This window comes from Diaporthe batatas, assembly GCF_019321695.1.
Source record: "Diaporthe batatas strain CRI 302-4 chromosome Unknown Contig00009, whole genome shotgun sequence".
NCBI lineage: Eukaryota > Fungi > Ascomycota > Sordariomycetes > Diaporthales > Diaporthaceae > Diaporthe > Diaporthe batatas.
In genome coordinates this window covers 296,423-323,265 of record NW_025408556.1, presented here as the reverse complement: position 1 = coordinate 323,265, position 26,843 = coordinate 296,423, and the positions used below count along the sequence as shown (strand labels likewise).

The window sequence follows — 26,843 nt, the reverse complement described above, 5'->3', positions numbered from 1 at the left end:
AGAGTCAGCTCGATTTGTCTCACCCCCATTCGCGGGTACGACCACCCCGCGCCCCATTGAACCGGATTGTCCAAGTTGGAGAGACCAAAGAGTCAGTGAGCAGCTGCGGAAGGTTCGCAGTGGCTTGAACTGTTTTATTCTGAAGAACCTTGCAACTCAAGAAGCACCAACAAACAGAATACTGGCTCAAGGTTTTTGGAAGACCATGACGCTCAGCCTCTTTTCTTTACAAAAGCCTGCAGGCTGTCCCTACTTCGTTATTCGCACCCCCCCTCCACGGCACACGCCATTTATAGATGAGTTGTGGCTCATACAACGCTGACTTGCAGGCTGCATAAACAGTACCTGCGATTTCAAAACCGGTCAATTTGACGAGGTGCATACCATGCGTGCCAGCTTGTTCCAACATGTGAGACCAGAAATAAGGCTCGCAAGTTGCGCGAGTCTATTGGAGAGCCTTTCAACTTCCGTACCAGTTTTGAACCCACCTGTGCATGCTACTTGCTTTAATTTAGACCGCCGGTCTGCCAAGATGGGTTCTGGGGACTGGTTGCCTTGTATCACACGCTGAGGCAGGCTGAGGACCTGACTTACCCAGCTACCATAAATACAAGGCTCTCTGGAAGGATCATCAAACTCTGCATGATCCTCTGGAACTTCTCGGTCCCCCGCTGCTGAAACTTTCTTGACATATTTGTGTTCAGTCTGAGCGATATTTGGAGCATATATTGGCACCATTACCTCAAAGCTCCTCCTTCTCAAGGCTACTTATGGGCTCCTTTAACAGCACGCACAACAGATACTGTCAAAAGAATGGATGCCGTAGGAGAGCCCTAGTTTTAAGAAACAGGAGTGGCAGACCTTCGGGACTATCACGGTATTGTGATAACCATACTTGCAAGGCCCATACTCCTCAACAACCATTCTGTCTGAACTCCAAGCACTCGAACGTCAAGTACTGTCGAAAACACATGGATGAAGAAATGAGTAAGTTCCCCACTGAAAGTCCGGCTTTAACAGGCTCTGATCAATTACATCGTTTCGGTGTCCGAGTCCTTGTAAATGGATAACATACCGAATATGTGAAATAACAAGTCTTCCAAGATTCCATTCGTGACAGCGATCGGCAGGCCGCCCAATTGCTTTTGGCTAATATTATTCGAGAAAGAGAGAGAGTTGAGCAGGAGGAGAGAAGGAGACAGGATAACTTGAGGATGAAACAGGCCGCCGATCGACGCCTGATCGACGATGCGGCTGCAAAGCAGCGCCTGGACGAGGACAAGAGATTAGCTGATGAGAAGAAGAAGGAACAGGACGAAGAGGACCGGATCAATAAAGCAGCCGCGCGCCTGCTGCTTCAGAAAGAAGAAAAGCAGGCTGCTGAAGACCGGAGGTTAAGAGAAGAGAAACTCCGGATCGACGAAGCAGCCACGCAGCAACGACGTGAGGAGGAGGAAAGAAAGGCCAAAGAGGAAAAGGAGAAACAAGAGGTGCGAGACCAGATTAGTAAGGAGGTTGAGACAAGGATACAACAAAACAAGGAAAGAGAGGAAAGAGAGAAGCTAGAAAAGCAGCAACGCGATGAAGATATCGCCAGGCAGGTCAGAGAGGGCATAGAACGTGAACGCGAGCGGGATAGAGAGTGCATCCGGAAGGATAATGAGAAGAAAGCTGAAATCGAGGAAAAAGTGAAAGAAGCTGTGAAGAAGTCGGAGAGCGACGCGAAAAAGAAACGAGACCAAGAGCTTCAGCAAGCAAAGGAAACAGCTAGCGAGATCCAACGGCACGACCAGCAGGCACATGAAGAAGCCCAATTCAGGATACGGGAGCATACAAGCATACAGGAAGGATTTGAAAGGGTGATCAGCGCACAAAAGGAATTTCAGCGCGCCTGGGAAGATGAGGGCAGGAGACAGAGGATAAGTGATGAAGAGCGAAATCGCAGGCGAATCATTGCCTGCGAAGTGCCTTCTCAAGCTCCGCTGGTGGCGGGCTGCTGTTGTCGTGAGCCTCGATCGCGTGGCTGTCGTTGTGACGATTCTCGTCCGGCTCGGTCAATGCATGGGCGCTGCAATTGCGCCCAGCCCGCACCGTCGCGGACAGCAATCATAACACACACATGTGCCTAAATACAGATATACCTAGGTACCCTTGAGAACATGAGCACTAACATAATCACTCTTCGAACTTGTACTATGAATTTGTGATGCCGTCTGAAAGAGTCGAGTGACGCTTCTGGAAAAGGAATCACCACTATCAACTCTTATTTTCAGACATACGAGCCTGTCGGCGGCTTCTGGCCCGAAAGATTTAACAGGGCCAATCTATTTTTGAGACTAGAAGCTGCCCTTGATTAGGGAAGCTGTGGCTCAGGAACATTCCAGAGATTGATACTCTCTGCTCTGAGTCTTTGGCCCGGTCCGTAACCTGGGGCAGGGCGGCAGGGGAGTCTCGTGAATGGTGGACGTGTTTACCAGGCCTCGAGTGGACTGGCTTAATGGTGAGACCTTCCTTTCGTGGATCCGTGCAAGGTCGCAATAGGCAATTTACACATGCTTTCACATATGTACCTACCTAGGTAGGTAGGTCGAGGCAGTGAATGGGGGCCTGAAGCTGGGCCACCACATGTAAAAGTACCTGTACATGCTTGACCCTCTTTCCATCAGGGACATCACTTTCCACCTTGACCAGCGCGAAGATTTGCGGTCTCGCAAAACCATTTACTGGGAGGGTGCCGGGCTCGACACGTCCGAGGAGTACCGAATGTCTGGACAGAATGTCATCTAAAACGCCGTTCCTAATGGTGTCCCTTGCGAATATGAGCTTGGAGGGCCTCTAAACATTACTGCTGGCCCTGGCGGCCGTGCTTCTCGTTCACTGACGCGGATGGGATACCCAAATTGTTACTGGGGTATTTGAGACTACGAAAACATTTGGCTGTTGACTGACAGGCTGCTGATAGGTTGGTAGTGGGTTGACAGAAAAAACGGTGTTGCCGATCGTTCATCTCTGATCCAGTGTCCGCTCCTCAATCAATGATCGCGCTCAGATGGCAGGGCCTTTGAAATTATAGCAACACTATCTAGGGAGACTGTGCTAAATAATTTTCACGCAGTCAATCACTAGACTGAATTCCACGAATAAAGACTGCAGGTGGACGTACTGTGTGTAGGGCTGGCAAGGCTTGCGGTGCTGCGTAACAGCACTACTACTCATCAGCCATAGCTGTATATTGAATTTCTGCACTCAAATGGGAATACTCAAGACCGGCACTCATCATGGACTGCATTAGGTCTCATCCGAATGCCCGTCGTTGGTGAAGATGCCTGAAGAGCCTGCCGGGGAAGGGGGGGGGGGTTGAGACATAACTGGAACATAGTAACTACATACTATCTAAATATAATACTAAATCTGAGATTCTCACCAGAAAAGAACAGAGAGCATACCGGTATATTTGCATTAAAAAGTGTGTGGTCGGAATCTAGGCCGCCCACGACATGGGTGGGCGCTGTTTGAAATGCCTGGGGCTCTCCTAGTGCACCATGCCTCTTGTTCTTCAGTGCTTTTTTGACTGAACAAATAGATCAGAATCAGTCCCATTTCATGATGAGAAATCCATAGATCGTAATTATATTTTTGCACAAGTACTTGTCCGGTCCCTTGACCATCAGGGCAATTGTTGGTTCTTTGTGTTCGAATAGCCCTGCCGCTTGCGGAACAATCGGGCGGCTGCTAAAATGGACTTTGTGAGGAAACCTCTTCCTACTTCCAGCAAACAAGGTTGAATGTATGAGATAGACTTTTCAAGCACCTGGCTCACTCCAAAATTTCTGGTCACTGTGAATAACAGTTCCAATCAGTTTCAGCCAGCATGGACCCCGAGACGCGACAGCGCATTGTGACATTACGCAATATCCAGGGAGATCTGGCGGTTCTGTTCGGCGACTACAGAAACGGCGTAAAACGATTATACCCTGATGTGGTACTCCAAAGAATTGCGGCAGAGATGAGGGGCGAAGGAGCAACTTTCGCCGAAAAGAACCGCCCGGTACGCAGAGGATGGCCTTGGAACGGACTTCCCAGCCAGTCCAATCTCCAGATGGTTCGCCTGCAGGCCCAGAACTGGAAGAGATTTTGGCGTCAGAGGTTTCTGCCAGAACAGCTGGATGACGACATACCAGCACAGCTCGGAGCTGGACGCGTCCGCCGGTTGCTTCGTAGCAAGGGTATCAATGCCCGTCTGGTGAAAGTTCTCGGTAGTGGCGGCCAAGGGATGGTGAGCCTTTGGGAAATCAACACCATGAGGGGATGGAAAAGGGTTGTAATCAAGTCAACTGCGCTGGAGGGGGCTGTCTTGCAGCGAGAGAAGGCGACAACACTGGTATGTCGCCATGGAGAAATATCTTAGTCATGTTGCGGTGCGAACTTCTGACACCTTCTGGTTGATACTTATGAAACAGGCCATGAAGCGAGCGAGGCACCTTGTTCAGCTCCTGCGTTTCAATGGAGACATCATGATCCCCAAGGGCGACGGTTCGGACGAAACGGAGAGCATCGCGCAGTGGGAAGAGGCTGATAATTCGTTGGAAATCATGTGTATCGAATACATGAAGAATGGGGATATGCTTGGCTTCATGACACGAGTTGGTTCGGCTGGAATCCCCGTCCCAAACAGAGTCCTTTGGAAGATCTTCATTTGCCGTAAGTTGTTCACACACCCTCCAGATGCAGACGCTGGTCGCCATTTAGGTGTTATGCGGGTCACTCACGGGATATATTGATACATATGTAGTCATCAGAGCCTGCATATCAATGGCCTTCCCACCTAGACACGTAAGAGATGCAAGCTCGGGAGTTGATAGGTGGGTCGAACCACCAGGGACAGAAGGCCAGGAAGGTCTGATGCCAGGAGTCACGGAGGAGGCCCAGAGGCTACTCGCCTATAATCTAGTCCACTTCGATCTCGATCCCCAAAACGGTAGGTTCCTGGCCACCAACTACAGAGCCTGGAAAATATATTCAAAAACTGATTTTGCTTCACATTTTCAAGTGATGATTGGGGACTTTGACAACGACGAGCATGCTGAAGTCCCAATATTCAAGGTCAGAAAGTCGATAGCCGCAGTATGAACAGTTCTTTTGACAACGGCGGCCCGCTAAGTATTCTAGTAGGTCGGGGACTTTGGCCTAGCTCGCACAGCTTCGGATAATCAGAACCATTCATCGTAAGTACCGCTGTCGCTTTGAAAGTTAAGAGACACCGTCGAAAAGGATTTCCAACTAACGTCAAGGCGACCAGAAATGGAGCTTGGGGAACCAGGCTGCGCGGTAAAATGCCATACCTTTTACCTGTGGGTGCCCTTTGTCGAGGTGTCGATGTAGATGACTGGCTTCGCATCTAGTGTGCTGAGCAAATTCCATCTAAGGAACAATTTACCAAAGAGTGGGACTATATTAATAAGTGGCCCGCGGCGGAATCCCCACGACCCAGGATAGCTGGCAATTACGGGTGGCATAGCAACATCTGGCATATCGGCGTCGTGAGTTACCGCTTCCGTCCTGAATAGCTTCGTGAGAGCGAGAAATCTGACTTCAAGGCCTCAAGTGCATGCATATGCTAATCACTCAGGCTTCATGGCCCAACCCCCCCAAGGCAGTTGGTCCCCTGAACGACGATGTTGCGATGGCCGATCTGTTCCCGACACATTTTGTGTTCCGGGTCACTGATTTTGACGGCAACTTAGTGAACCCTTTCCACACTTATGGAGCCTGGCTCGCGAATCCCAGCGTGGTCGAATCGGAGAGGCCCCTCGACAACAATCTTGCGAGCATATTAGTTCGCTGCCTTGCAGCCGATCCAGCGGACCGACCGTCTCTGCGAGAGCTCCTAAGATGGGCCCGCTGGAGGGAAACACAGCCAGACTGGAGAGTGGGACAAGATGAGATCCGAGCCTGGGTGGATGAGCATATCAGTCAGCCACCAGCTGTAAGAATAAATCTTGTTCAATCTCTCTCTACCTCGATCGAGTGATTAAGCTGACATTGTATCCACCCTATATAAAGGCCCCTGTTCGAGCTCCTGCAAGCCTGCAGACCGGCCTCGCTGCCATCGGACCTGATGTCATGGATCGCCTCACCGAGGCGGCAGGAATGTTGCGCATCAGCGGCATGGCGACGGTGGCAGACAAAGCAGAACGACTGGCACCGCGTCGCGTTGCACCAGTAGATGACCTGAGGCAGATATACCAGGACCAAGAAGGCAGCGACCGCCCTCCGGGAATTAAACAAGCACCCTTTGGCTGGATGGCCACTATGGTACAGAGCCGCTTAGCACAGTTACAGAACCTCCTGAATATCGGAAGGCTACCGTCCACAGCAAATCAGACACCAACAAGGCCCCTCCGTCGCCGCGACGGGGTAGATGATCTGAGAGCAGGTTTTCGCCAAGGATCGCTGCGTCGCCGTGAAAGGACAGACGACCTAAGAGCGGCTTTCCTCCAAGGTGATGGGTCACACATGCCGCCACCTCAGAGGCCCGAATATCAAAACAACCAGGTGCAACCACCTCCTGGGGTCCTGCGTCGGAACAGGCCAGGGAGGGATTTGAGAGTACGATTTGCTGATCAAGTAGGCCCACCGCCAGGGCGACGGTTGCGTCGAAGGCCGCGGTTCAATAATTTAATAGGGAGTTATCAAGCCGACCCAGATGATGATTTAGCACTATAGAAGAACGGAAAACTTCTGGATCTTCTTCACCGAGGGTCATCGGAAAGTCTCGGGAAAGTAAAAAGTCGAAGGGAATCATGGGAACCCAGGGCATACAGTTCCAAGGTTGGCACATGGCTTGGAGACCGCAAAGGGCGCATGTGAGGCCACGCAAGACTCCTCTGAAGGGTGCAAGGCATGTCTCAATCGAGTTTACCTAATATGACTCTATTTCATAACAGGCCGTTGAAATGTATCAAGTGGTGGACACCGGATTACCATTCCCTTCTTGGGCTCACACCAGATTAGGCCCAGGCAGCTCGAAGCCGTGTCCGCTACGTCACTGATGGCCTCGGGGAGATGGCTAGGGGTGAGCCCATTCAATCATTCTTGACAGGAAACATTTGTCAATGTCTTGCCCTGTGCTGCATCTTTCCCCCAAATTACCTAGGTAGCCAGTGGAGTACACTTACTCCGTACAATGGAGTCGTATCGGACTTAGGTGCGTTGTCTATACTAAACTCCGAGCTTCCCAACTACATATTTCAGCGACGTCGCGCACATCTCCAACATCGATTAAGACCCTACACGTGTTCATCTTGCACACCTCATGAAACTCATTGAACTGGGTAGCCTGTGAAAAATACAGCATCTCGACATGGCATCGATCTTCAAGGCAGGACACACGGCCGTCATCACGGGAGGCGCATCCGGCGTTGGCCTCTCGCTGGCCAAGAAATGCTTCAACAACGGCATGAAAGTGCTTGTTGCTGACTGGGATGAGGAAACGCTCAAGGCAGCCCCGAAGAACGTTGGCGGGGACATCGGCACGATCAAGGTCGACGTCAGCAAGACGGATGATTGGGCTACGCTCAAGAGCCGGGTCGATAAGGACCTCAACGGCCAGGTCAACCTGCTGGCCCTCAACGCAGGCTTCGGGCTGAAGTCGTCCTGGGACTCGCCCGACGCTTTCCGACAGACTATGGACGTTAACTTCTTCGGCGTGATCAACGGGATAAGCAGCCTGCTTCCCAACGTAAAGTCGACGGCTTCCTCCGGCTCGCCCAGCGCCGTGGTGATCACAGGCTCCAAGCAAGGCATCACGAACCCGCCTGGGAACCCGGCGTACAACGCCTCCAAGTCTGCGGTGAAGGCTGTCGCCGAACACCTGTCATTCGACCTGCGTGACGAGAAGAACCTCTCTGTGCACCTACTAGTTCCGGGCTGGACCTTCACAGGTCTCTGCGGCAACCGGCCCGGAGAGGGCAAGGAGAAACCGGACGGCGCATGGTGGCCTGACCAGGTTGTGGACTTTCTGGAGAAGAAAATGGACGAGGGTCAATTCTGGGTCCTGTGCCCGGATGACCAGGTTACCGAGGATCTGGTGAGTGGGCACACATTCGACGCGGGCTGGGAAGAGAATCCGGGGCTTTGCCTTTTTACCAATTTACACAGGCTAATACAAGTATAATGCAGGATCGCAAACGGATGCTCTGGGGCGCCTCGGACGCCATTGAGGGAAGGCCACCACTCACGAGATGGCGTGATGAATGGAAGGCGAAGCACCAGGAATGGGTTGAAAAGCAGAAGTAGACTCTGAACCAGGCCAACTTGTGGGCTTCACGGTGGAAGTATGGCTAGCGCAAATCAGCGTTGAATGAAGGTGATGGCTAATGCTCACTGCCTTGGGTGTGATATAAACCTCTATATCAACAACTTCGGGCGACAATATGGCTTCTGCACAAGCGAAATCTAATGCAGCTTATGCAAGAAGAGATCCTAGTATCTCACACGACTACGTGGGTATTTAGCGCCTTGTGCAGCGACCTTAGCCGCGAGGCCAACCGTGGTAAACCTTGGAGGCAGACTGCGCCAAGGAGGTCTAAGTGGATGTACATCGCGGCGTCCATGTCATGCTTCTTTCTATATTGCCAGCACTAGTACTCGTTACAGGCCAAACCCTTCCTGAGAGCCTGCCAAATGTCACCCAATTCACATTTAGCGGGCTGCCGATGACGTGCGTGCTGTGTCTTTGTTGTCCCAGGTATGGTAGGATGCTCCATACGCAGTCCGGCGACAGATCAGAGTTTGGAGCTACATCTAACCATGCTTCCTGGGGCGATGAATGGGGACATATTGGTCCTGCACACCCATGCTTCGATCCATAGAAGCCTGACACCCCCCGCCAGTCTTCTCGCTGGATGGAAATCCTGTGATATGTGAGCAACTGCTTGTTGCTCGCGCTCACAAGCGGGACTGCGTATTTACTGTATAAACGAACCGCCAACTCTACTATCTCTTTTGCGAGACTGTTTTCGTCGCAAATTTCCCGTGTTTTTTCAATACCGTCCGATCAAGGGCTGATAGGAGGGAGATATGGCAACCAATGGCGCGTACGGGGTCGAGGGCTGGTTTCCTGACAGCCGAGACTCATGGAGGCTAGATGCGATTACTCTCTTGGCCGTCATTGGGGAGTCAGAAATTGAAGCTCACGCTCAAGCGGTAAGCCGATATCTGCATGGGCTTAATACATTGTTGCTAATGAGCCGCATGTATAGATTGAGGCCTCGGCACTTTGTCTCCTCCCTCGTATCTTGCCAGCTCCACAAGCATTACTGAAGCCCTCACGACCACATCGAATGCCAGACTTCCCGGCAAAGGTGGCTGGGGTTTATTCCGGCGTTGTTCTGGATACCCTCGGATTTTTTGCCAATATTATCCACCCTCTGGATGACCTGCCAACCTATGGCTTTAAGGTCATTCAAGTCAAACACAGGGATGGCGAGGATCCAGGCTCAGTCGACACCACTTTTCCTGGCGAGAAGGATAAGACGGATGCTGCAAGACCCTACCAAATGGAGGACCTGCGGCCTCGACAGCGTCGCCGGGAGGGTAGCAGGAGAAGCCAATCCAGCAGCGGGTTGCGGCGTCAGAGTAGCGCTGCGTACACCTCAGACATAGAACAAGGGAGCCTGTTCAGACAACACCCTAGCGAGAAGTCCATCGATCCTATGTCGGAGACATTTATGGCGCTGACAGAGGAACGCCCGGTTATCACCCCGAAGTGGAGCAGCCCGACCAATTTCATCTCAGCAGCATCATTCATTCTCACAGGAGTCATCATAGGAATGATGATATACTGGAAGGATGGGGTCGCCTTGCTCGCAGTGGGGATCGTGTCACTTGGGACGTCCATTGTAGGATATGCATCGTGGTGGCGACCCGTGTTGATGGTGCGCGCGCGGAGGGATAAGGTCACCGCCGGAGACATTGTCATTCGTACGCAGCAGGGGGGCTTCATCCTCGTTCAGTGCTCAGACGAGGTGGCGCGTGAGCTATATGCCGGCACGGCCGAGTGCGAATATCACGTCGGCGACCGGGCGCACAAGCTACTGATGGCCTTGGGTACGGCAATGCTCATGGTCAGCATCGTGCTGCTTGGCAACGTCGGGTTCGAGGGCCAGACCATGGTTGGCGCCAGCTATATCGTGTTAAATGGTGCTTACTGGTTGGCGAGCATGGTGTCCAAGGAGCATTATTGGGACCTGTCCCGTTATGAGTGGCGAGATGTCACACCACGGGACGCGAGGCACGCCGACCGCACGACTGACCCAAACGACATGTGTGACGGGTACCGGAGCTTTACCAGAACAATGTGGTATGTCATCCGAGAGACGAAGGATGCGCGCTGGGCGCAAAGGAGCGGCGCTGCGCCCGGTACGAGGAGATGGAGGCAGTGGCTAAGGGAGGCCGAAGAACACGCGAGAGCGGGCAATCGGAGGTGGGCTGCTGTACGACGAAGAGATCACATCTTCGCGGACGACGAGCCGGGTGTTGTATGGTAGCATGAATCGCAGTTCACACCCTCAAGGGGCCAGACGAGTTTCCACCTTGCTCACCGGCAATTGGGAGTCGCTGCAATGCGCGAGGTGAAGCCACCTACCTAGTTTGTAAGATTCTTGCCTCAAACCCGCCACTCAAATGCGCCTGAAGTTTACGAAATGCCCCTCCCCCAGCCCTAGGAATATTTATCATGCTTTGGGCTGTAGAAGTCAACAGTGGAGAGCGCCAGCTCGTTGGCGTTCTCCAAGTGGCCTTCGTCTCTGGTGTCCTTGCGAGACAGGGCGGCGGCGGACTCTCTCAGTAGTTCTGTGTTTATCAGGGTCATTCTTGTTTGGGGTCTGCCGTGCGATTGGCGTCGCTGGAGATGGGACGGCGCTTCACCGATAGTGCCGACTGTTCGGACGGGCATTGCAGACACCAGCGATTGGCTTGATGATTCCATATTGATAAGTCAGCTACCACTTGATGGAAGTGGTCGAAATAACAAGTAACTGCCTCGCCACCCGCGTACTCTGAGATCTCGCCGAAAAAGAAACGATGCACACTAATCGTGGATGTGCCTCTCCTTGACGCCTTATGGAATGCATGCGTATGGTGTGATCGCTCTGGTAGTCTGAGCCCTAGGGAGAACGCCTCGTCAAACACAAGTCAATAACCCATCGTCTCCATCAAGTCCCAAACCCAGTGATGTGTAAATTCTCCCTTAACTCCAGGGGTTGGACCCAAACATAACGGCGTGGTAGGCTCTGGTGTGCTGCCCTTGCCTTGATCAGATGAAACTGTCCAGGGCGATATTCGTGAAGTCCGTGCTGGTGCCGTGTTCCCAGCCATTGTCGGGTTGCCGGCCGGCTACCGCTGGGGAGGTACAGGGGCCGCTGGCATATTGCGTATCTGCTTGATGAGGAACTCCTTCTCGTCTATAAACTGCTCATCATCGGTGCGGTCCTCAAGGAAGCGTGACAGAAACTGGAGAAGCTTTTCCCGATTCATCAACAGTATTTTCTGTACCGGAACGGACTTGTGGGGGTTGGCCACGAAGACCTTGAAGACGTGAAAGCCCTCGTACTGTACCATCTTGCGGTCGTCACGCAGCAGGTTCATGCAGATCTTGAGATGCTCGCCGCTGTCGACGTAGGCTGTCATGATGTTGTAATTCGACCGGTCCAGGAGGAGCTCGCCCAGGAGTTTAATAGACTGCCGTTTTGTGACGTAACTTGAGGACTGGACGAGGACGTGATTATATTTATCGAAGAACATGTCGAAGTTGATGGCCAGATACCTCGGTATGATGTCCTTGTGCTTGGTCAATATCTCCTGTTGATGCTGTCAGCAAACGAGGGTCGCCCAGACCACGGAGGAGGCCGCGCGCCGGGTGAGACTTGCCCTGAAGGTGGTGAAGGCGTCCGCGGCAACCTCGAAAGAACTCTTGTCGATCCAATCGAAAAAACGCCAGAACACGCCGTTCCCTGACTGGGCTCTGTCCTGGTCGATGCCCATGATGCCCTTGGCGCTTGAACCTTGCTCCTCGCCATCATCGTAGAGGATTATAGCGGCAGCAGCCTCGCTCTTCAGGACCTCCCGAAGGACGGACCCAGCCGGGGTCGCACTCTCCTTGTGGTCATAACACTTGCAGAGCTCGATCAGGACCTGTGGTCTGTTGTTGACGACCCAGCTCAAGGCGACGGGGTCGGACTTTGGGGAGGCGGTGACAGGTCTGAATCGGAAGACGGAGCTGAAGATGACCTGGGTGTCCTTGCGGGCTTCGAACGGCAGGCGCCACAGGTTGATGGCAAGCTGATATAGCAGGTCCTCCTCGATCATGCCGTGGACCAGCTGGTATACTTGCTCGGGGGTCGCCTCGGTCTCTGCAGGCTGCCTGGTCAGCAGCTGCACCAGTCGGTGGGTGGGATCAGGGCGGAGCGGCATGATGGGGTGAAGGCATACCCTGTGTACCCTGCAGTATCTGCTTCATCTGGCTGAGCGTCTTCGCGAGCTCCTCTGCCTGCCCGAGGTCCTTGGTGTCAGCATGGTGCAAGTCGATTGTGCGGCGGTGTCGAGGCGAAGGAGTCGAAGGCCATGGCCGCCGGCGCAACTTACCTTTGCCTGGCCGGAGGGTCCGTCCAGCTTCTCCAATTTAGTTACAGAATCCCGGGCCTGCTTGGGCAAGTCCACGGTGGAGGGACGCGCCCTGTTTCTCCCGAAGAAGAAAGACATGGTGTGACGGGTTGTGGTTGTCGGGGGGGAGGATTGAAGCAGATGCCCAAGCCCGGCCTGGTCTCAAAGAGCAGCCCGAGGAGGGGGCCCCGGCGGCGTTGATGGACCACGAGCCACGAGCCACAGGCACCAGAGCAGCCAACCACTCGCAGGCAGAGAGTACGGAGTACCTCCCAAGCAGGCAAGTAGGTACTTGAGTAGTCAGCCGGGGCTGAGAAGTCCCAAGGTCACACTGCAATCTCGAATGCAGCAGGTCAATGTTCCAACAACGGTGCCCCTCTGAGGGAATGGTGATGCGGAAGGATAGGGCAAGCTGTCCGTCCGTCTGTAACATCGCCTTTGTTTTTTTGGAGCTTGGGATCGGGTTGGGCTGGGCTGCCCGGTAGCACCACTTACATACGTGCCTAGGTAGGTACGGAGTACTTACCTACTCCCTACGCACGAGGGCACCACACCCGGCCCCTCCTGTGTTTATTATGTTTTGATCCGGGCCAACGACCACTCGCAGCCCTGGCCCGCCTGGGGGTCCCGGATCTACCGAGTACCTCGTACTGTGTACTGTACAGTACTAGCACCAGACGGGGACGCACCAACGCCAATGCACCCCTGACAAGCCCGCTATCGCAGACTGGAACACATCCGTCCTACTCTATGTCAATACTGCCTATTCAGGACCACGAGTTGGCTACCCAAACCCATGGCACCTTACCACGAGGACGGCAACACTCGAAAGGTCACAGAGAGTGTCAAACATGTTGAATTTGCCGCATTTTGATTCATCTCGCAGGATTCCCACCAAGTCTTTGTAATGAACCACGTCCATGAGATGCTACCACATTAGGCCTAGCCCGTCTTCGGCAGAGCCCATAACCCCTGCACCTTCCGAGTGCCTAATACCCAGTAGACTGTGTGTGCTCCGTGTCGGTCGGAGTACCCCGCGATTTCTGGAAATTCTGCCCCTCCAAAACTTCCAGCAGCCCATCAATTCAGAGTCATCCTTTTGGTGGTGCTGTGACTCAAGCAGACAACCACCAGCAACACCAAGGGGGGCAACAGAAGCAAGCCCACTTCCCTCCCAGACACGTTACCCATCGTTCATCTGTAGCTTCTGTTTTTTGTTCTTTGGTACTGGTCGGAGGATAATTGCTCGACTGCGCCCATCATGGCCTCCATTAACTTCCCCAAGGAGGAGCTGGACATCATCCAGAGATGGCGAGAGATCAAGGCTTTCGAGACACAAGTATGCCCACAGGACTCCTCAATCTGACCAGAACTCATAGGAAGCTAACTCTGGTCTGCCCAGGTCAAACTCTCAGAAGGCCGACAGAGGTACACCTTTTACGACGGCCCTCCATTCGCGACTGGTCTCCCGTACGTTTCACCGCTCGTGTCATGCCCTTCGCCGACAGAGCCCCTCTAACACGACCTGCAGTCACTATGGCCATTTGCTGGCCTCCACCATCAAGGACATTATCCCTCGTTACTGGTCCATGAAGGGCTACCATGTCGAGCGACGCTTCGGCTGGGACACCCACGGTCTGCCCATTGAGCATGAGATCGACAAGAAGTTCAAGATTTCGGGGAAGCAGGCTGTCATGGAGATGGGACTCGACAAGTACAACGAAGAATGCAGGAGCATCGTCATGAGATACTCGTCAGAATGGAGGGAGACCATCGAGCGCCTTGGGCGGTGGATCGACTTCGACAACGACTACAAGGTGGGTAGCGACAAGGCCATCTGCCTGGCCAATGCCCCTACATGCGCCCGCACACACAAGGCAGGGTTTATGAAGATAGAGGCTAACGAGTTACAAACCAGACCATGGACACGCCCTTCATGGAGTCAGAATGGTGGGCTATCAAGGAGCTCTTCGAGAAGGGCCAAGTCTACCAGGGCTACCGCGTTATGCCCTACAGTACTGTCTTGACCACCTCGCTGAGTAACTTCGAGGCAAACCAAAACTACCAGGACGTAACAGACCCGGCTGTTGTCGTCTCCTTTCCCCTAGTGGACGACCCGAAGACGAAACTGCTGGCATGGACGACAACGCCATGGACCCTTCCTACGAACCTGGGCCTGTGCGTCCATCCCGACTTTGAATACGTCAAGATCGCCGACGAGAAGTCAGGTGACAACTACCTCCTTCTGGAGAAGCTCCTGACCACTCTGTATAAGGACCCCAAGAAGGCAAAGTTCAAGATCATTGAGAAGGTAAAGGGCAGGGACATGCTCGGCTGGAAGTACGAGCCTCTGTTTGACTACTACTACGAGGATTTCAAGGATGTTGCCTTTAGGGTCCTGAATGGCACATACGTCACGGACGACAGTGGTACGGGTATCGTACACCAGGCTCCGGCCTTTGGTGAGGTAGGTGTCTTCGCAGACATCGTCTCAAGAAACTGAAGCTGACCAAATCCAGGACGATTTCAGCATCGCGAAAGAAGCTGGCATTGTGACCGAAGAACGGCCGCCACCAGACCCGCTTGATGAGACGGGTCGCTACTCCTCAAAAGTCAAGGACTTCGAGGGCATGCACGTCAAAGAGGCCGACAAGCACATCGTCAAGGCCCTGAAGAACAAGGGAAGGCTGGTAGTCGACTCCCAGTTGAAGCACAGTTACCCGATGTGCCCGCGATCCGACACCCCCCTGATCTACCGTGCTGTGCCTTCGTGGTTCATCCGCATCCCGGAAATTGTCCCACAGATGCTGAAGGAGATCGAATCCAGTCACTGGACACCCTCTTTTGTCAAGGAGAAACGGTTTGCGAACTGGATCACCAACGCTCGTGACTGGAACATTTCGCGGAACCGATACTGGGGTACTCCTATCCCCATCTGGCAAAGCGACGACGGCGAGGAGCGCATCTGTGTTGGCAGCATCGCTGAGCTGAAGGAACTGAGTGGATACGAAGGAGAACTGACGGACATCCACCGTGACAAGATCGATCACATCACCATCCCCAGCAAGAAGGGCAAGGGTCAGTTGAGGCGTATTGAGGAGGTATTCGACTGTTGGTTTGAGTCAGGCAGTATGCCCTTTGCCAGCCAACACTACCCCTTTGAGAACCAGGACAAGTTCAAGGAATCTTTCCCAGGAAATTTCATTGCCGAGGGTAGGTACAAACAGAAATGCTCGCTTCTGAGAACGATGCTCTAACACGGAAACTAGGTCTGGACCAGACTCGAGGGTGGTTCTACACTCTTGTCGTTATGGGCACACATCTGTTCGGCAAGATGCCGTTCAAGAATTGCGTAGTCAACGGCATTGTGCTTGCCGAGGATGGGAAAAAGATGTCAAAGCGGCTCAAGAACTATCCCGACCCATCGATCGTCATGGAAAAGTACGGTAGCGATGCCCTGCGGATGTACATGATAAACTCCCCCGTGGTTAGAGCAGAGCCTCTACGCTTCAAGGAGGCCGGTGTGAAGGAAGTTGTGCAGAAAGTGCTTTTGCCTCTGTGGAACAGCTTCAACTTTTTCAACGCCCAGGTTGCTCTCTTCAAGAAGATCGAAAACATTGACTACCAGTGGGACCCTACAATGGAGTCCACAAATACCAATGTCATGGACAAGTGGATTCTTGCCAGCTGCCAGAGTCTTCTGGAGTGGGTCAACCAGGAAATGGACGGTGAGCAAGGCCCTACCCCGGGGCCCGACTGTTTATGCTAATGAAGTGTATCAGGGTACCGATTGTACACAGTGACGCCCAGGTTGCTCGGACTCATTGATGATACCACAAACTGGTACATTCGCTTCAACCGAAAGCGGCTCAAGGGAGAGAACGGGGTCGAGGACACGAAGCATGCCTTGAACACTCTCTTCGAGGTCCTGTACACACTCTGCAGAGGGCTCGCCCCCTTCATGCCCTTCATCACCGATAACATCTACCTGAGGCTCCTTCCTTTCATCCCCGAGAGCCTGAGGGAGGAGGATCCTCGGAGCGTGCACTTCCTCAAATTCCCTGAGGTCCGAAAAGAGCTATTCAACCCGGACATCGAGCGCAGGGTCAGCCGGATGAAGAACATCATCGATCTCGCCCGAGTATCACGTGAGCGCAAAGCCATCGGAGTCAAGACTCCCCTCAAGACCCTGGTCGTTATTCACACAGACGCCACTTATCTGGAGGACGTCCGGTCTCTGGAGGGCTACATCGCAGAGGAGCTGAATGTCCGCGACCTCATCCTCACGTCGGACGAGGCCTCTTATAACGTCCAGTACAGCGTCACGGCGGACTGGCCGGTGCTCGGCAAGAAGCTCAAGAAGGACATGGGCAAGGTCAAGAAGGCCCTGCCAGGCATTACCAGCGACCAGGTCAAGGACTACGTCGCATCAGGCAAGATCAATGTGGACGGCATCGAGCTGGTGGAAGGCGACCTCGTGGTCCGCCGTGGTATCAAGGAGGATGAGTCGACCAAGAACTCGGAAGTCAACACGGACAGTGATGTCCTGACCATCCTGGATTGCCAGATGTACCCCGAGCTCAAGGCGGAGGGTCTCGCCCGTGAGATCATCAACAGGGTGCAGAAGCTCCGCAAGAAGGCGGGCCTGCAGCCAACGGATGATATCAAGATGGAGTACAACGTGTTGTCTGACCCGGAGAGCTTGGGCATCGAGGAGGTATTCGTGACGCAGTCGAAGCAGCTAGAGAAGGCGCTCCGTCGGCCCATGGACAAGCACAACGTCACGCAGGTGGACGGCGAGATCCCCAAGGGCGAACAAGAGGGTGTGATTGCTGAGGAAATGCAAGAAGTGCAGTCCGCTACTTTCTTGCTGCGGTTGTTGAAGCTGTAGAGCTATATAGAAGGGGCCCCCGCCTGGGACCGTTGGCCAAAGAGAGGCAGGCAAAATCTTGATAGACCGAACCTCCCATTAGTTCCATATGAAGCTGCGAAGAATCCAAAGTGATGTGATTTGCGTGCTGCCCTGCATGCTCATCTAGACCTGTATGCTTTCTGTGGACTGGTCAATTTTAAGACAAAAAAGATTATGGTATGAGGACGGTCCAGGCCGAGGCATTAGTGATTACCAAATAGCAGTCTTTCAGCTTCATGAACTCAGCGGCACACTTGTCCTTGTACACTGAGTTGTAATCTGCCACAATACACTTGCCATAGATTGCAGACTGATTCTCGGTCAACATGTTTCCCGCAACAGCTGCTCCATGCCATCTGGTAGGTACTCACCTCGGCCGTGCATTTCGATGCGGCGGTAGCAAACTTTTGGATTGGTCTCGTTGGCTTTGCTGGTTGCATATTGCCTGGTCTCTGCGCTTCCTGTCCCAATGCAATCGGGAGGGGGGGTTGTTGGGTTTGGATGGGTACTCCAGTCAAAGAATAGGGTGAGGATATAGATCTGGGAGCTTAGATGAACAGGAAAACCGGGGGGTGTCCTGAGTCGTGCAGTTCATGCAGCATTGGGTCAGGAGAAGTTTATGTGTCGATGAATTCATTGGTGTTGAAACGGCCTCTCGACCGTACTCAAGACGGTGCAGGGATGTCCTCCTGAACAAGGATCGATCTCAGGCAGCTCCACTGCAACCGTGACAACCAGTGGCTGGTGCTCAATGGCTCCCGGGGTCTGTGGAGGGGGGGGTCACCCGTTGCTAGTGTCCCCCCAATGAAAGCCATTCAAGACCATGCCGTTTCTTTTCAGCCTCCCGCTGGTACGCGATCCCATCTGCGGCATTCGAGCAACGCGCCTCCCCATTGTCTTCGCGCAACGCTATTCAAGCCCCAACCGCTACTATTGTTTTCCCTCAGCTCTCTTTTGGCTCCTGCAATTGAATGCATCGATATCCTGCAACCCCTCACAACTGCCCCAGTCCTACGACGGCCGCGACGAGCTGAGCCAGCTGCTGTTTTTGTGCGCTCTTCGTCTCAATGAGACCTGACCTGACCTCACCTCGCCTCTCCGCGCCCGACCTCAGTCACATTGTGCACTCTCCTGGCCCAAGACCCTCGCTTGCCAGCTCGAACGCTTGAACCCTCGCCGAGTTTTGTTTCCCTCTCGATATGTATCCGCGGCGCACCCGTCCTTTTCGCAAATGCTACCGGTACCACCAGCCACCCTTAGTCGAGGGGGCTCTCCTTCCACGATACAGAGCACCAGCCCGTCAGAAGAAAGGGAGACAACAGACTCCACTTTCAGCGAGATACAAGTCGAGGTCAAGGTCGGCGACAACGGCGACATCGAAGTCAAGTCCCCTGTCCTGGATTCCATGCAACGCGCCGCCCACAACACACCTCTTCCCAACGGGAATGGGGGCGATGGAGGAGGGAGTGGTATCGACCGCCCCTCTCCGACCCCCATCCGAGCCAGACCAGAACCATATTACAGCAACGAGGGTAGGTTCCTGCCCCTCCTCAATCCCACTCTGCCATGGCGACCTGATACTTACATTGTGTGCGATCAACAGACATCACCATCCTCCACGAGATTGTTGCTCAGGGAGAGGAGATCTTCGACTCACTCCCCGAGCGGGAGCGCCTCGCGACCAATGCGCTGTTCATGGCCGCCGACACAGTCCTCCCAAAATATGGATATGATTCAGAAGATGTCCCGCACATCTCGCGCCTCTTATTCCGCATCGGCGCGGACAGGACTGACGAGCCACTGGTCGACAAGTTTAGATCCCTCCTGTCGAGCATGGGCATCGAAGTGGTCTACACGGATGACTCGATGAGTTCCACTGCTGAGGATGGCGTAGACGAGGATCTGAGCGACGGTGATCAGACTGGAGGCGGACCCACCCCTAGACCACACATCATTCAACGCGACGAGTCTTCGCCCCTGGAACCAGGTCTGGCGCCACCTGTTCCGCCACAAGACAGGTTCAGCTCGCCTAGTCCCATGCACTATGCGCCGCGCCGCAGACGCAATTCGGACAGCATTGCCTTGTCATTTGTTGCGCCCGGGAATGAGCTACCCAGTATAGAGCCTCCAATCCGGCACGCTCGGGCGCATTCGACCGCGGGTGAGACGCCGGAGTCGAACAAGAAGGGCGTGCGATTCTCGGATGTTGTGGAGACACAGAGCATCTCTGAACGTTCCTGGGATCAGAACGCCAGCGGGCCGTCTACCATTGAGAACATCCCTTACCGCGACAAGCCAGGAAGCGGCCTGGAAGCTGACGGCCCCGGCAAAGGGCTCAACGGGTCAGCTCATGTCCGGCCGTCAAGTTCAGGGCAAGAAGTCGACGGCAGGCCTTCGACAAGAGCGGAAAATCGAGCTCCTCCGGATTTCAGTAATTTCGGCCACCACGGACGGGCCTCCGGGGAACAAGCCGGGGATCGCCTGCCAAATGGTGTGAATTCCGAAGACTTTTCCAGCAGCATGGACTTGGTTGGTGACCAGGCCGACTACATCGAGGAGCCGAGTCTCCCGGAACACCCTCCACAGTATGAGGAAGAGCAGGACACCCGAGAAACAGAACGCATCGATGAGGAATATAATGATTTACGACACGACGAATATTCCGTAAAGTTACCTTCCAGAAACGCCGCTGACGAGCAGGACATGAGCAAGGCCCAGGTGAACTACCTCATGTCGAGGGAACAGATGTTTAGGATGTCGTCGTTCAATCATTGGGCCAGGATCGCCCGCCAGACCAAGACTCGAAATATCGAGTTGGAAGCAAACGCCGAAGTGTGGGATGCTTGGGGCACCATGGGTGATGCCCTTGAGATATGGATCGAAACTGCGCTTACTATGCACATTGACGAGAATGACGGTCTGCGGGCTTATCAAGAGCACATGCGCGAAATGGAAGGGCTCGAGCGCAGCAGGGAGTCTGCTGAGCGAGACGCTGAGGGCGCTGAGGGCGCTGAGGGCGCTGAGGGCGCTGCTGTTGTGCCGCCGATCCTCCCCGGCGAGACCGTCCAGCCGCACGTTCGACAATCCATCGAACGCAGCAGGTCATCTGCTGCGCCCTCCAGGTCAATCTCGGACCTGAAGGATTCAGACAGAGAAGCCATGGGCAAGTCACCTTCAGTCGAGAGAACGTTCGTGGAGGAATTACCGTATCGGCCAGCACCACACGGTCGTCTTCCGGAATTCCAAGGTCAACAAATGCAATCCTTCAATGGCGAATGGCATCCAGATCTCGATTTCCGGCAGCCTTCGTTCTATGATGCGCCGGAAGAGCGAGACGAGGAAGCCTGGCTCGACAGTGACCTCAGCCTTCGCTCACAGTATCACATAGCAGCCGCCGCTTGGGATTACTTCATCCTATCGAAAGCATTCACGCATTGGGCCAATCGTGCAGATGAGGAAGTGCAACGGACACAGGTTGCAAGACGCCACATTCTTCGAAAGAAGTGCTTCAGTGCTTGGATCGGGGAGTGGGACAGAGATGAGTCTGAATCGGAAAGCAAAGCAGTGTGGTTCTCCCAGCTGGTCGCTATGAGGGACTGGCGGGACGCTGCACAGACGCAATCCGGCGAGCAAAGACGGGCCCAGGCGCTTGCTGTTCGCAAGCGCAGGCGTGACTTGACCGAGGACGCTCTCATCGTATGGTACCAAGAATCCAAGATGCGGATAGCCATGGCAATCGACCACACTCGCTTGCGTGCGGCCTGTCTTTATCACTGGCAGGGCGAATCTAGTTGGCTTTCTTCTGCGCATGAAGAAGCCGAGGGCATTTTCCGAGGTAGCATGCTCGGCAGGTACATGAGGTATTGGAAGACTTCAGCGCGTATACAAGAAAGAGCTGAAGATGGTGCCGGGCCGATCATTGTTCGTAGGGACGAGTTTCTGCGGTCGGGCCTGTCACTCGCCTGGCGCCAAGAAGCCGAGGAGTGCAAGAGTCGCGAAAAGATTGCCATAGTCCAGGACTTAAAGGAGCATGCGAAGCATTGGATGTACGAGACAAGACTGAGGGCGTGGCAGGAGCAACAGGATGCGGAGGCACTCGACAGTTCCACCTATCACTGGTACTGCGAATGGCGTCTGATCTTGTGCAAACGCGTCACCCAGCGACAGGAACGAGCACGTTTCTGTGAAAAGTGGACCGAAGCGGCGGCGGAGTCACATACCAACAGTCGAACAATGCGCCACCTCGCCCGTGAAGTCCGGTACCACGATTCAATTACGGGCTTCTTCAACGCCTCGATCGACGCCATCGACCAGCTCGAAATAGGGGCCATGCACGCCCGCGGCATGATCCTCCAACGCGTGGTGCCAAAGGCAATCGAGCAATGGCGAGGCCAGCTTGAGCCAGTCAGCAGGCTACACAACTGGTCTCGCCTGGGTCGTTTTTACTCGATCAGTGACAGCGTCATGAAGCACTGGCGCGATGTGCGCCGGCAGGAATGGCAACGTCGCATGCGCGTTCTTTACATGGATTTCCGTTACCGCGTCCGCTGCGACACCCTCAGAGAGAGCCTCGACTCGTGGCGGCAAAAGTCTGCCGAGGTCGTAACTAGTGGTTGGGAGGCAGACGACATCCGCGCCGAGGACGACGGCGGCTTGATCTTCGACGTTGCGCAGGCTTGGCGCGAGAAGCACGAGTACTATACCTTCTCTAATGAGGTCGCCGAGGACGCTGACAAGGAGGCCCACCTCCTGCTCTGGCACTCGCTCCTCGAGGCGCAGGACGAGGGCCGGCTGGACGCGGCCGAGTACAACTTTGCGCAGACGGCATCACAATACTGGGAGGCATGGGAACTGGCCTCGGTATCCCTGCGTGGTCGCGACCGCGCCGCGCAAGAGTTTATGGGCCACAACGCGCGGCGCGACAGGCGCCACTTTTTCGGGGTGTGGGCCTCGCAGACGAGCGGCGTTGGTTCCGGCGGGGACCGGGTGCCCGAGCTCGGCGGCATGATGGACTTCCGGGCGACGAGACGCAACTCGAGGTGGAACACACCCGCCCCGGTGAACGATGGGAGGAGATCCAGGATGGTCATCGACTACACGCCCTTCCGGACACCCGCGCGGCCGAGCTTCACGCCGGCCAGGCCGAGCTTCCTTAGCAGGGTGACGAGCACTACGCCCGCGTACAAGCCACCCAGCGAGCTGACGTTTGAGGAGGACGAGGAAGGACTAGTAGCTTAAGAAGGACGTGGTTGGGGTGGGAAAGATCTGTTTCATTTGAATGGCATCGATTGTGGATCATCATATCTACCGAGTACAAGGGCAAATCATATTCAAGGGAAGAATTCAAGCAGCGGCAGAAGCGTAAAGGGGCAGGGGAAAGCCACTCGGGTCGAGGCAACTACGGGAGCAAGGCGAGGGCGTTAGGTTTGATGTGGGTTTGTTGTCAAAGCAAAACGGGGTGCATATACCCAGGGCTTGCTCATGTCGTGTGTAGCATTGTCTTCTCATAGCATCGGCGTCAGGTTCCGCAGGAGTACAAAGCACTGCTTACTTACCGGTTGTTCAAAAACACGTGGATCGCGGAATGCACAGGAAGTTGTTACATCATCTGACAACACATCTCGGGAAAAGCCTTGGTGTATTGTGTAGTAGTAATGGTGATCCATGGAAACCTCACTTATGAAATCCCGAATAAGCTTGCCGACTGTGCCAAACTTCGCTAGCCTTCACTTTCATTGATGACGAGTAGTTGCCTCGATTTCCCAGCAGCCTGAAGGGCATTCCATCAAATTGCCTTTGGTACTTTCTTTGGGGACCAGACCATCAATGGCTAGCAGTTCGTCTCACTTGTTTAGGTCCGTCTCAAAAAGTCAAACTGGATCGTCGCCTATGTGCTCTTTTGACACTTAATAACCTCGCCGTCTCTTCAAGATCCCATGCACTCACCTACACCGTAAATGTGAATGTTGGCAACTTGTCTAACCAGCGCTTGACGTTGGGGTTCTCCTCTTCGAAGTTTTCGTCCCATAAATCGTTGGAAAGATTCGAGACCACGGGCGGGTCGTTGATGAACAGTCAGACCAATTCGAGCCGGCGTGGTATCTCCCCCTTATCCTTCGTGATAACCTCCGCAGGCTCTTTGGAGCTGACGAGAGGCGAGCGCTCATGCCATATCACCAATATCGCCTGATGCCGCCGGGCGCAACGGTGTCATCATCCCGAAGTTTCTCTGCGTCGGTCATGACCTGGCCGTTAAACTTCCTACCGAAACAGTCGATCCGTTTAAAGTCGTCCACATCCAGAATCACCTATCGATCTTCGCCGAACATGCCGAACATGCCGCAGGAAGAGATCCACTCAGCCGAGTTGATGCGTCTATTTTCATTCAGGATGATGATGCATTTCTTGCGGTCCAACAGGCATTGGCCGGCAAGCTTATTGTACGCCAGGAAAGCATACACGCATCTTTGATAGATGACCAGGGACGCTTCCTTGTTCTGTGCGAGGTAGAACGGGGTTCTGTATAGATGGTCTTGGCTTTCTTAATCCAGGACCTCGGGACCGAATCATCGGGCGAAATGCAGAGATCCTCAGACCGCGGATCAAAGGTTATTGGTCTTGGGTCGGTGAGGCCCTCGAGGTTGTCGCCTCGCCAGCTCCATACTCATTCAGCGTCTGGCAAGTCGAATACATGCCTGAGCATTTCACAATACTACTATCAGATAGATATCGCGAGGACGAGAGTCTTACTGGACCTGGTCACAATACATATGAGAGCGGTCTGGTCCTCTGTGCTTATAACGCTTCTTGGACTGAGTCCCAGGTTGTGAATCTCCCCACCAATGACACGATTGGGCAGGCACAGTTCGTAGATTGCCCAGCGTATCTCGAAGGGAAGCTCGAGAAAGCGGGTGTAATTCGCCGGCTGTACGGACGACATGGCGATTGGTGCAGCGGACACGCTTGGAGTGCGCGCGCCGAATACGAATGGCGACACCAAGCAGACAGCGGCGTCGAGTTTGCTGGAGCGACGGACTCGGGGCGGTGGTAGGAAGTCAAGAGGCCAGACTTGGAAGCGGTTCAGTTGCCATCAGCATAATTGGACTGGTCGAAGCCTGGTGCAACGAAGCGGCGATTATAAATTGGCGTCAACTGGTGGAAGTCAGAAAGGGGACGAAACTTCTAAGCGGTCAACTGGTGAGACAAAAGAGCTGCCTGAAGCGGGCCCTAGAAGGTGGGATGAACGAATTGGCTGGTGTGAAAACAATGTGCAGTTCCTTTAAACAGGAGATTTCACTTGGTTAAGGCAAGGATTTGCGAAAGAGTACCGAGGTGGTTACGCAACGAGCTCAGAGGTCCCGAGTCTTTGACGGAGGTGGGTGTTGAAATTTATTCCTTACAGGGAGCCCTTTCCCATCGTTGAACATGTTCTCGGTCTGCGATATAGGTAGCTAAAATTCTATCTCCCGCTGTTGTCCAAATATACCATCGGACATATCGATGTCTTCTCCCCTAGAGCCCACACCCCAGTGGAGCCTGACCCAAGGATATAGGACGTCGGTCAAATAGCTATGATTGACCAAAATCCTAGTAGACAAGCTTAAAATGCAACTCATCATATCGTTCCCTCTCATCGTCGCTCATCAGCCGACGAGCTGCGTCCCTCTTCTTGTTTCTCCAAATGAGCAGCCCGCAAATGACTAAGGCCGTGGAAAGGCCAACAATGGTAAACGCAAGCCCTGATGTGAATCCAGTGGGATATCTGGGCGATTCCCACTTGAAGAATATGTTTGATGAAACGAAATTTGCACAGTTTCCAAACCCGATCATCCATGCCATGCCAATGGCGAGGTATTTCTGCCCGCGCAGGTTGGCACTTAGCCAGCCAAGCAGCAAAGGCATCTGGGAGAAAGTGCCAATGGACATGAGGAAAAGAGCCATATATCGCAGACCAGCCTGTGGGATGTACACGTACATAATAGCCCAGCCAACAAGCTGAAAGCAGATGCCGCATATCACGAAAGGGCCCCGCAGGTTGAGCCGCCCAGCTAGCCAGGTGGCAGACAGAGAGCCGACTATCCCGGACGCCCAAATCGGCATGCTCATGAGCTGCGCCGTTTTCGATTGCCATCCCAGCTCGGTGAGGATGGTCGGGGCAAAGGCGGCGATCGAAGCCGCCGTGATGTCGCAGCAGAAATAGCACCACGTGAAGAGGTGGATGCGCCAGTCAATGAGGACCTTCCACATCGGGATCAAGTCAATGGCGGATCCTTTGGTCTCGGTACCCCGGGATGCTTCGAGGACTTCGATGAGGCGGTCGCGCTCTTGGGGTTTTAGAAACCAAGACTGCGCATTCTTTGGAAAGTCCGGGAGGAGCAAAGTACAGACCACGGCGAGGACGACAGTCATTAGACCCTCCACAACAAAGATCCTACTAACAAGTCAGCTCAACTCCTCCTTCAGATAATGAACCGCACCTGGAGACCAGACTCACCACCTCCAGCCCTCCAGACCACCCACACCGTCCAAGTTCACAAGACCATAGGCGAGGAGACCAGAAAATATAGGGCCAGCGAGGGCAAAGTTAAGGAACCAGGCAAAGCGGACCGATGACTCGCGCTTCGTGTAATACATAGAGAGCATATAGGCCGCCCCTGCCGGGAGGGCCACTTCAAAGGCACCCATGAAGAAGCGAATCGCCCAGAGTCCTTGGTAGCTTGCCGTGAGTCCTTGACACATTCCGAGGATACCTGGTCAGGGTCAGTCCAGATGTCACAAGGGTATATACTTGGCAGGGCCAATGTAGGATGTTTTGATTGACCGACCGTCACAACATACCGAGAAGAAACATTTGGCCACCAAGGAATAGGTTAGGCTTGATCTTGCCCGTGATGAGAATCAGATTGCTTGGGATCTCAGCCAGGATGAAAGGGACGTAAAAGATCCACAATGCGGTGCTGTAACCCGTCGGCGGCATGTTCAAGCCGGCCTCGAGCCCCTCTATACGAGCGTTGGCGATATTGGTCCGGTCCAGGAAGAGAATCATATGCATTGTTCCTAGAATGGGGAGGAGGAGGAGATCTCGTTTCCATTGCAGTGTCTTATCCACCTGCTCGGTGGAGGCGACCTCACAGCGGTCGACAGCGACCTGTTTATCGTCCATGACTCTGGCCAAAGCACGTCAGGAACAAAACCCCTCGACATTGTTTTGGTCATGGGTTCAAGGCATCCCACATTATCAGCGTATAATGAGGGGATTCGGTGGACT

The 26,843-nt window shown here is 53.9% G+C and overlaps 8 protein-coding genes across 8 annotated transcripts; 6 read left to right on the top strand and 2 right to left on the bottom strand.

The window, feature by feature from the left end:
* Window positions 1–602: 602 nt before the first annotated feature.
* Window positions 603–2,227, top strand: KVR01_008251 (uncharacterized protein). The gene is made up of 2 exons (XM_044785423.1): window positions 603–987; window positions 1,105–2,227. The coding sequence occupies exons 1-2, from the start codon at window positions 771–773 to the stop codon at window positions 2,127–2,129; spliced, it is 1,242 nt and encodes a 413-aa protein (XP_044643229.1). The 5' UTR covers window positions 603–770; the 3' UTR covers window positions 2,130–2,227.
* A 1,644-nt stretch (window positions 2,228–3,871) lies between these two features.
* On the top strand, window positions 3,872–6,726 carry KVR01_008043 (uncharacterized protein; the record flags this gene model as incomplete). Its single annotated transcript, XM_044787486.1, has 6 exons — window positions 3,872–4,381; window positions 4,461–4,705; window positions 4,863–4,978; window positions 5,051–5,103; window positions 5,606–5,986; window positions 6,064–6,726. The coding sequence occupies 6 exons, from the start codon at window positions 3,872–3,874 to the stop codon at window positions 6,724–6,726; spliced, it is 1,968 nt and encodes a 655-aa protein (XP_044643021.1).
* A 555-nt stretch (window positions 6,727–7,281) lies between these two features.
* Window positions 7,282–8,692, top strand: KVR01_007973 (uncharacterized protein). Its single transcript, XM_044787248.1, has 2 exons — window positions 7,282–8,089; window positions 8,182–8,692. The coding sequence occupies exons 1-2, from the start codon at window positions 7,364–7,366 to the stop codon at window positions 8,296–8,298; spliced, it is 843 nt and encodes a 280-aa protein (XP_044642951.1). The 5' UTR covers window positions 7,282–7,363; the 3' UTR covers window positions 8,299–8,692.
* Window positions 8,693–9,081: 389 nt separating this feature from the next.
* KVR01_008012 (uncharacterized protein) lies at window positions 9,082–10,652 on the top strand (the record flags this gene model as incomplete). Its single annotated transcript, XM_044793578.1, has 3 exons — window positions 9,082–9,207; window positions 9,264–10,546; window positions 10,577–10,652. The coding sequence occupies 3 exons, from the start codon at window positions 9,082–9,084 to the stop codon at window positions 10,650–10,652; spliced, it is 1,485 nt and encodes a 494-aa protein (XP_044642990.1).
* Window positions 9,604–13,217, bottom strand: KVR01_007998 (uncharacterized protein). The gene is made up of 5 exons (XM_044791494.1): window positions 12,646–13,217; window positions 12,493–12,550; window positions 11,932–12,413; window positions 10,212–11,862; window positions 9,604–10,105 (listed from the first exon to the last, which is right to left on the bottom strand). The coding sequence occupies exons 1-4, from the start codon at window positions 12,760–12,762 to the stop codon at window positions 11,398–11,400; spliced, it is 1,122 nt and encodes a 373-aa protein (XP_044642976.1). The 5' UTR covers window positions 12,763–13,217; the 3' UTR covers window positions 9,604–10,105; window positions 10,212–11,397.
* Window positions 13,218–13,924: 707 nt separating this feature from the next.
* On the top strand, window positions 13,925–17,554 carry KVR01_008318 (isoleucine--tRNA ligase ILS1; the record flags this gene model as incomplete). The annotated part of the gene is made up of 7 exons (XM_044788999.1): window positions 13,925–14,002; window positions 14,066–14,133; window positions 14,195–14,480; window positions 14,582–15,130; window positions 15,183–15,876; window positions 15,933–16,391; window positions 16,446–17,554. 7 exons carry the CDS (start codon window positions 13,925–13,927, stop codon window positions 17,552–17,554), a joined length of 3,243 nt encoding a protein of 1,080 aa, XP_044643296.1.
* Window positions 17,555–18,403: 849 nt separating this feature from the next.
* Window positions 18,404–23,251, top strand: KVR01_007995 (uncharacterized protein). The gene is made up of 2 exons (XM_044790731.1): window positions 18,404–19,107; window positions 19,179–23,251. The coding sequence occupies exons 1-2, from the start codon at window positions 18,807–18,809 to the stop codon at window positions 22,811–22,813; spliced, it is 3,936 nt and encodes a 1,311-aa protein (XP_044642973.1). The 5' UTR covers window positions 18,404–18,806; the 3' UTR covers window positions 22,814–23,251.
* Window positions 23,252–25,162: 1,911 nt separating this feature from the next.
* KVR01_008216 (uncharacterized protein) lies at window positions 25,163–26,738 on the bottom strand (the record flags this gene model as incomplete). Its single annotated transcript, XM_044787233.1, has 3 exons — window positions 25,163–25,238; window positions 26,070–26,304; window positions 26,414–26,738. 3 exons carry the CDS (start codon window positions 26,736–26,738, stop codon window positions 25,163–25,165), a joined length of 636 nt encoding a protein of 211 aa, XP_044643194.1.
* Window positions 26,739–26,843: the final 105 nt, after the last annotated feature.

What these genes read in the sequence shown, in the direction of transcription:
- KVR01_007995 (XM_044790731.1), top strand. Translation starts at nt 18,807, where the DNA reads ATGCTACCGGTACCACCAGCCACCCTTAGTCGAGGGGGCTCTCCTTCC. An exon ending in ACCATATTACAGCAACGAGG is followed by an intron (nt 19,108 to 19,178) that starts GTAGGTTCCTGC and finishes TGCGATCAACAG; the next exon opens with ACATCACCATCCTCCACGAG.
- KVR01_007973 (XM_044787248.1), top strand. Translation starts at nt 7,364, where the DNA reads ATGGCATCGATCTTCAAGGCAGGACACACGGCCGTCATCACGGGAGGC. An exon ending in ACCAGGTTACCGAGGATCTG is followed by an intron (nt 8,090 to 8,181) that starts GTGAGTGGGCAC and finishes AGTATAATGCAG; the next exon opens with GATCGCAAACGGATGCTCTG.
- KVR01_007998 (XM_044791494.1), bottom strand. Translation starts at nt 12,762, where the DNA reads ATGTCTTTCTTCTTCGGGAGAAACAGGGCGCGTCCCTCCACCGTGGAC. An exon ending in GACCCTCCGGCCAGGCAAAG is followed by an intron (nt 12,551 to 12,645) that starts GTAAGTTGCGCC and finishes GACCTCGGGCAG; the next exon opens with GCAGAGGAGCTCGCGAAGAC. An exon ending in ACGCCTTCACCACCTTCAGG is followed by an intron (nt 11,863 to 11,931) that starts GCAAGTCTCACC and finishes CAGCATCAACAG; the next exon opens with GAGATATTGACCAAGCACAA.
- KVR01_008251 (XM_044785423.1), top strand. Translation starts at nt 771, where the DNA reads ATGGGCTCCTTTAACAGCACGCACAACAGATACTGTCAAAAGAATGGA. An exon ending in ACACATGGATGAAGAAATGA is followed by an intron (nt 988 to 1,104) that starts GTAAGTTCCCCA and finishes AAGTCTTCCAAG; the next exon opens with ATTCCATTCGTGACAGCGAT.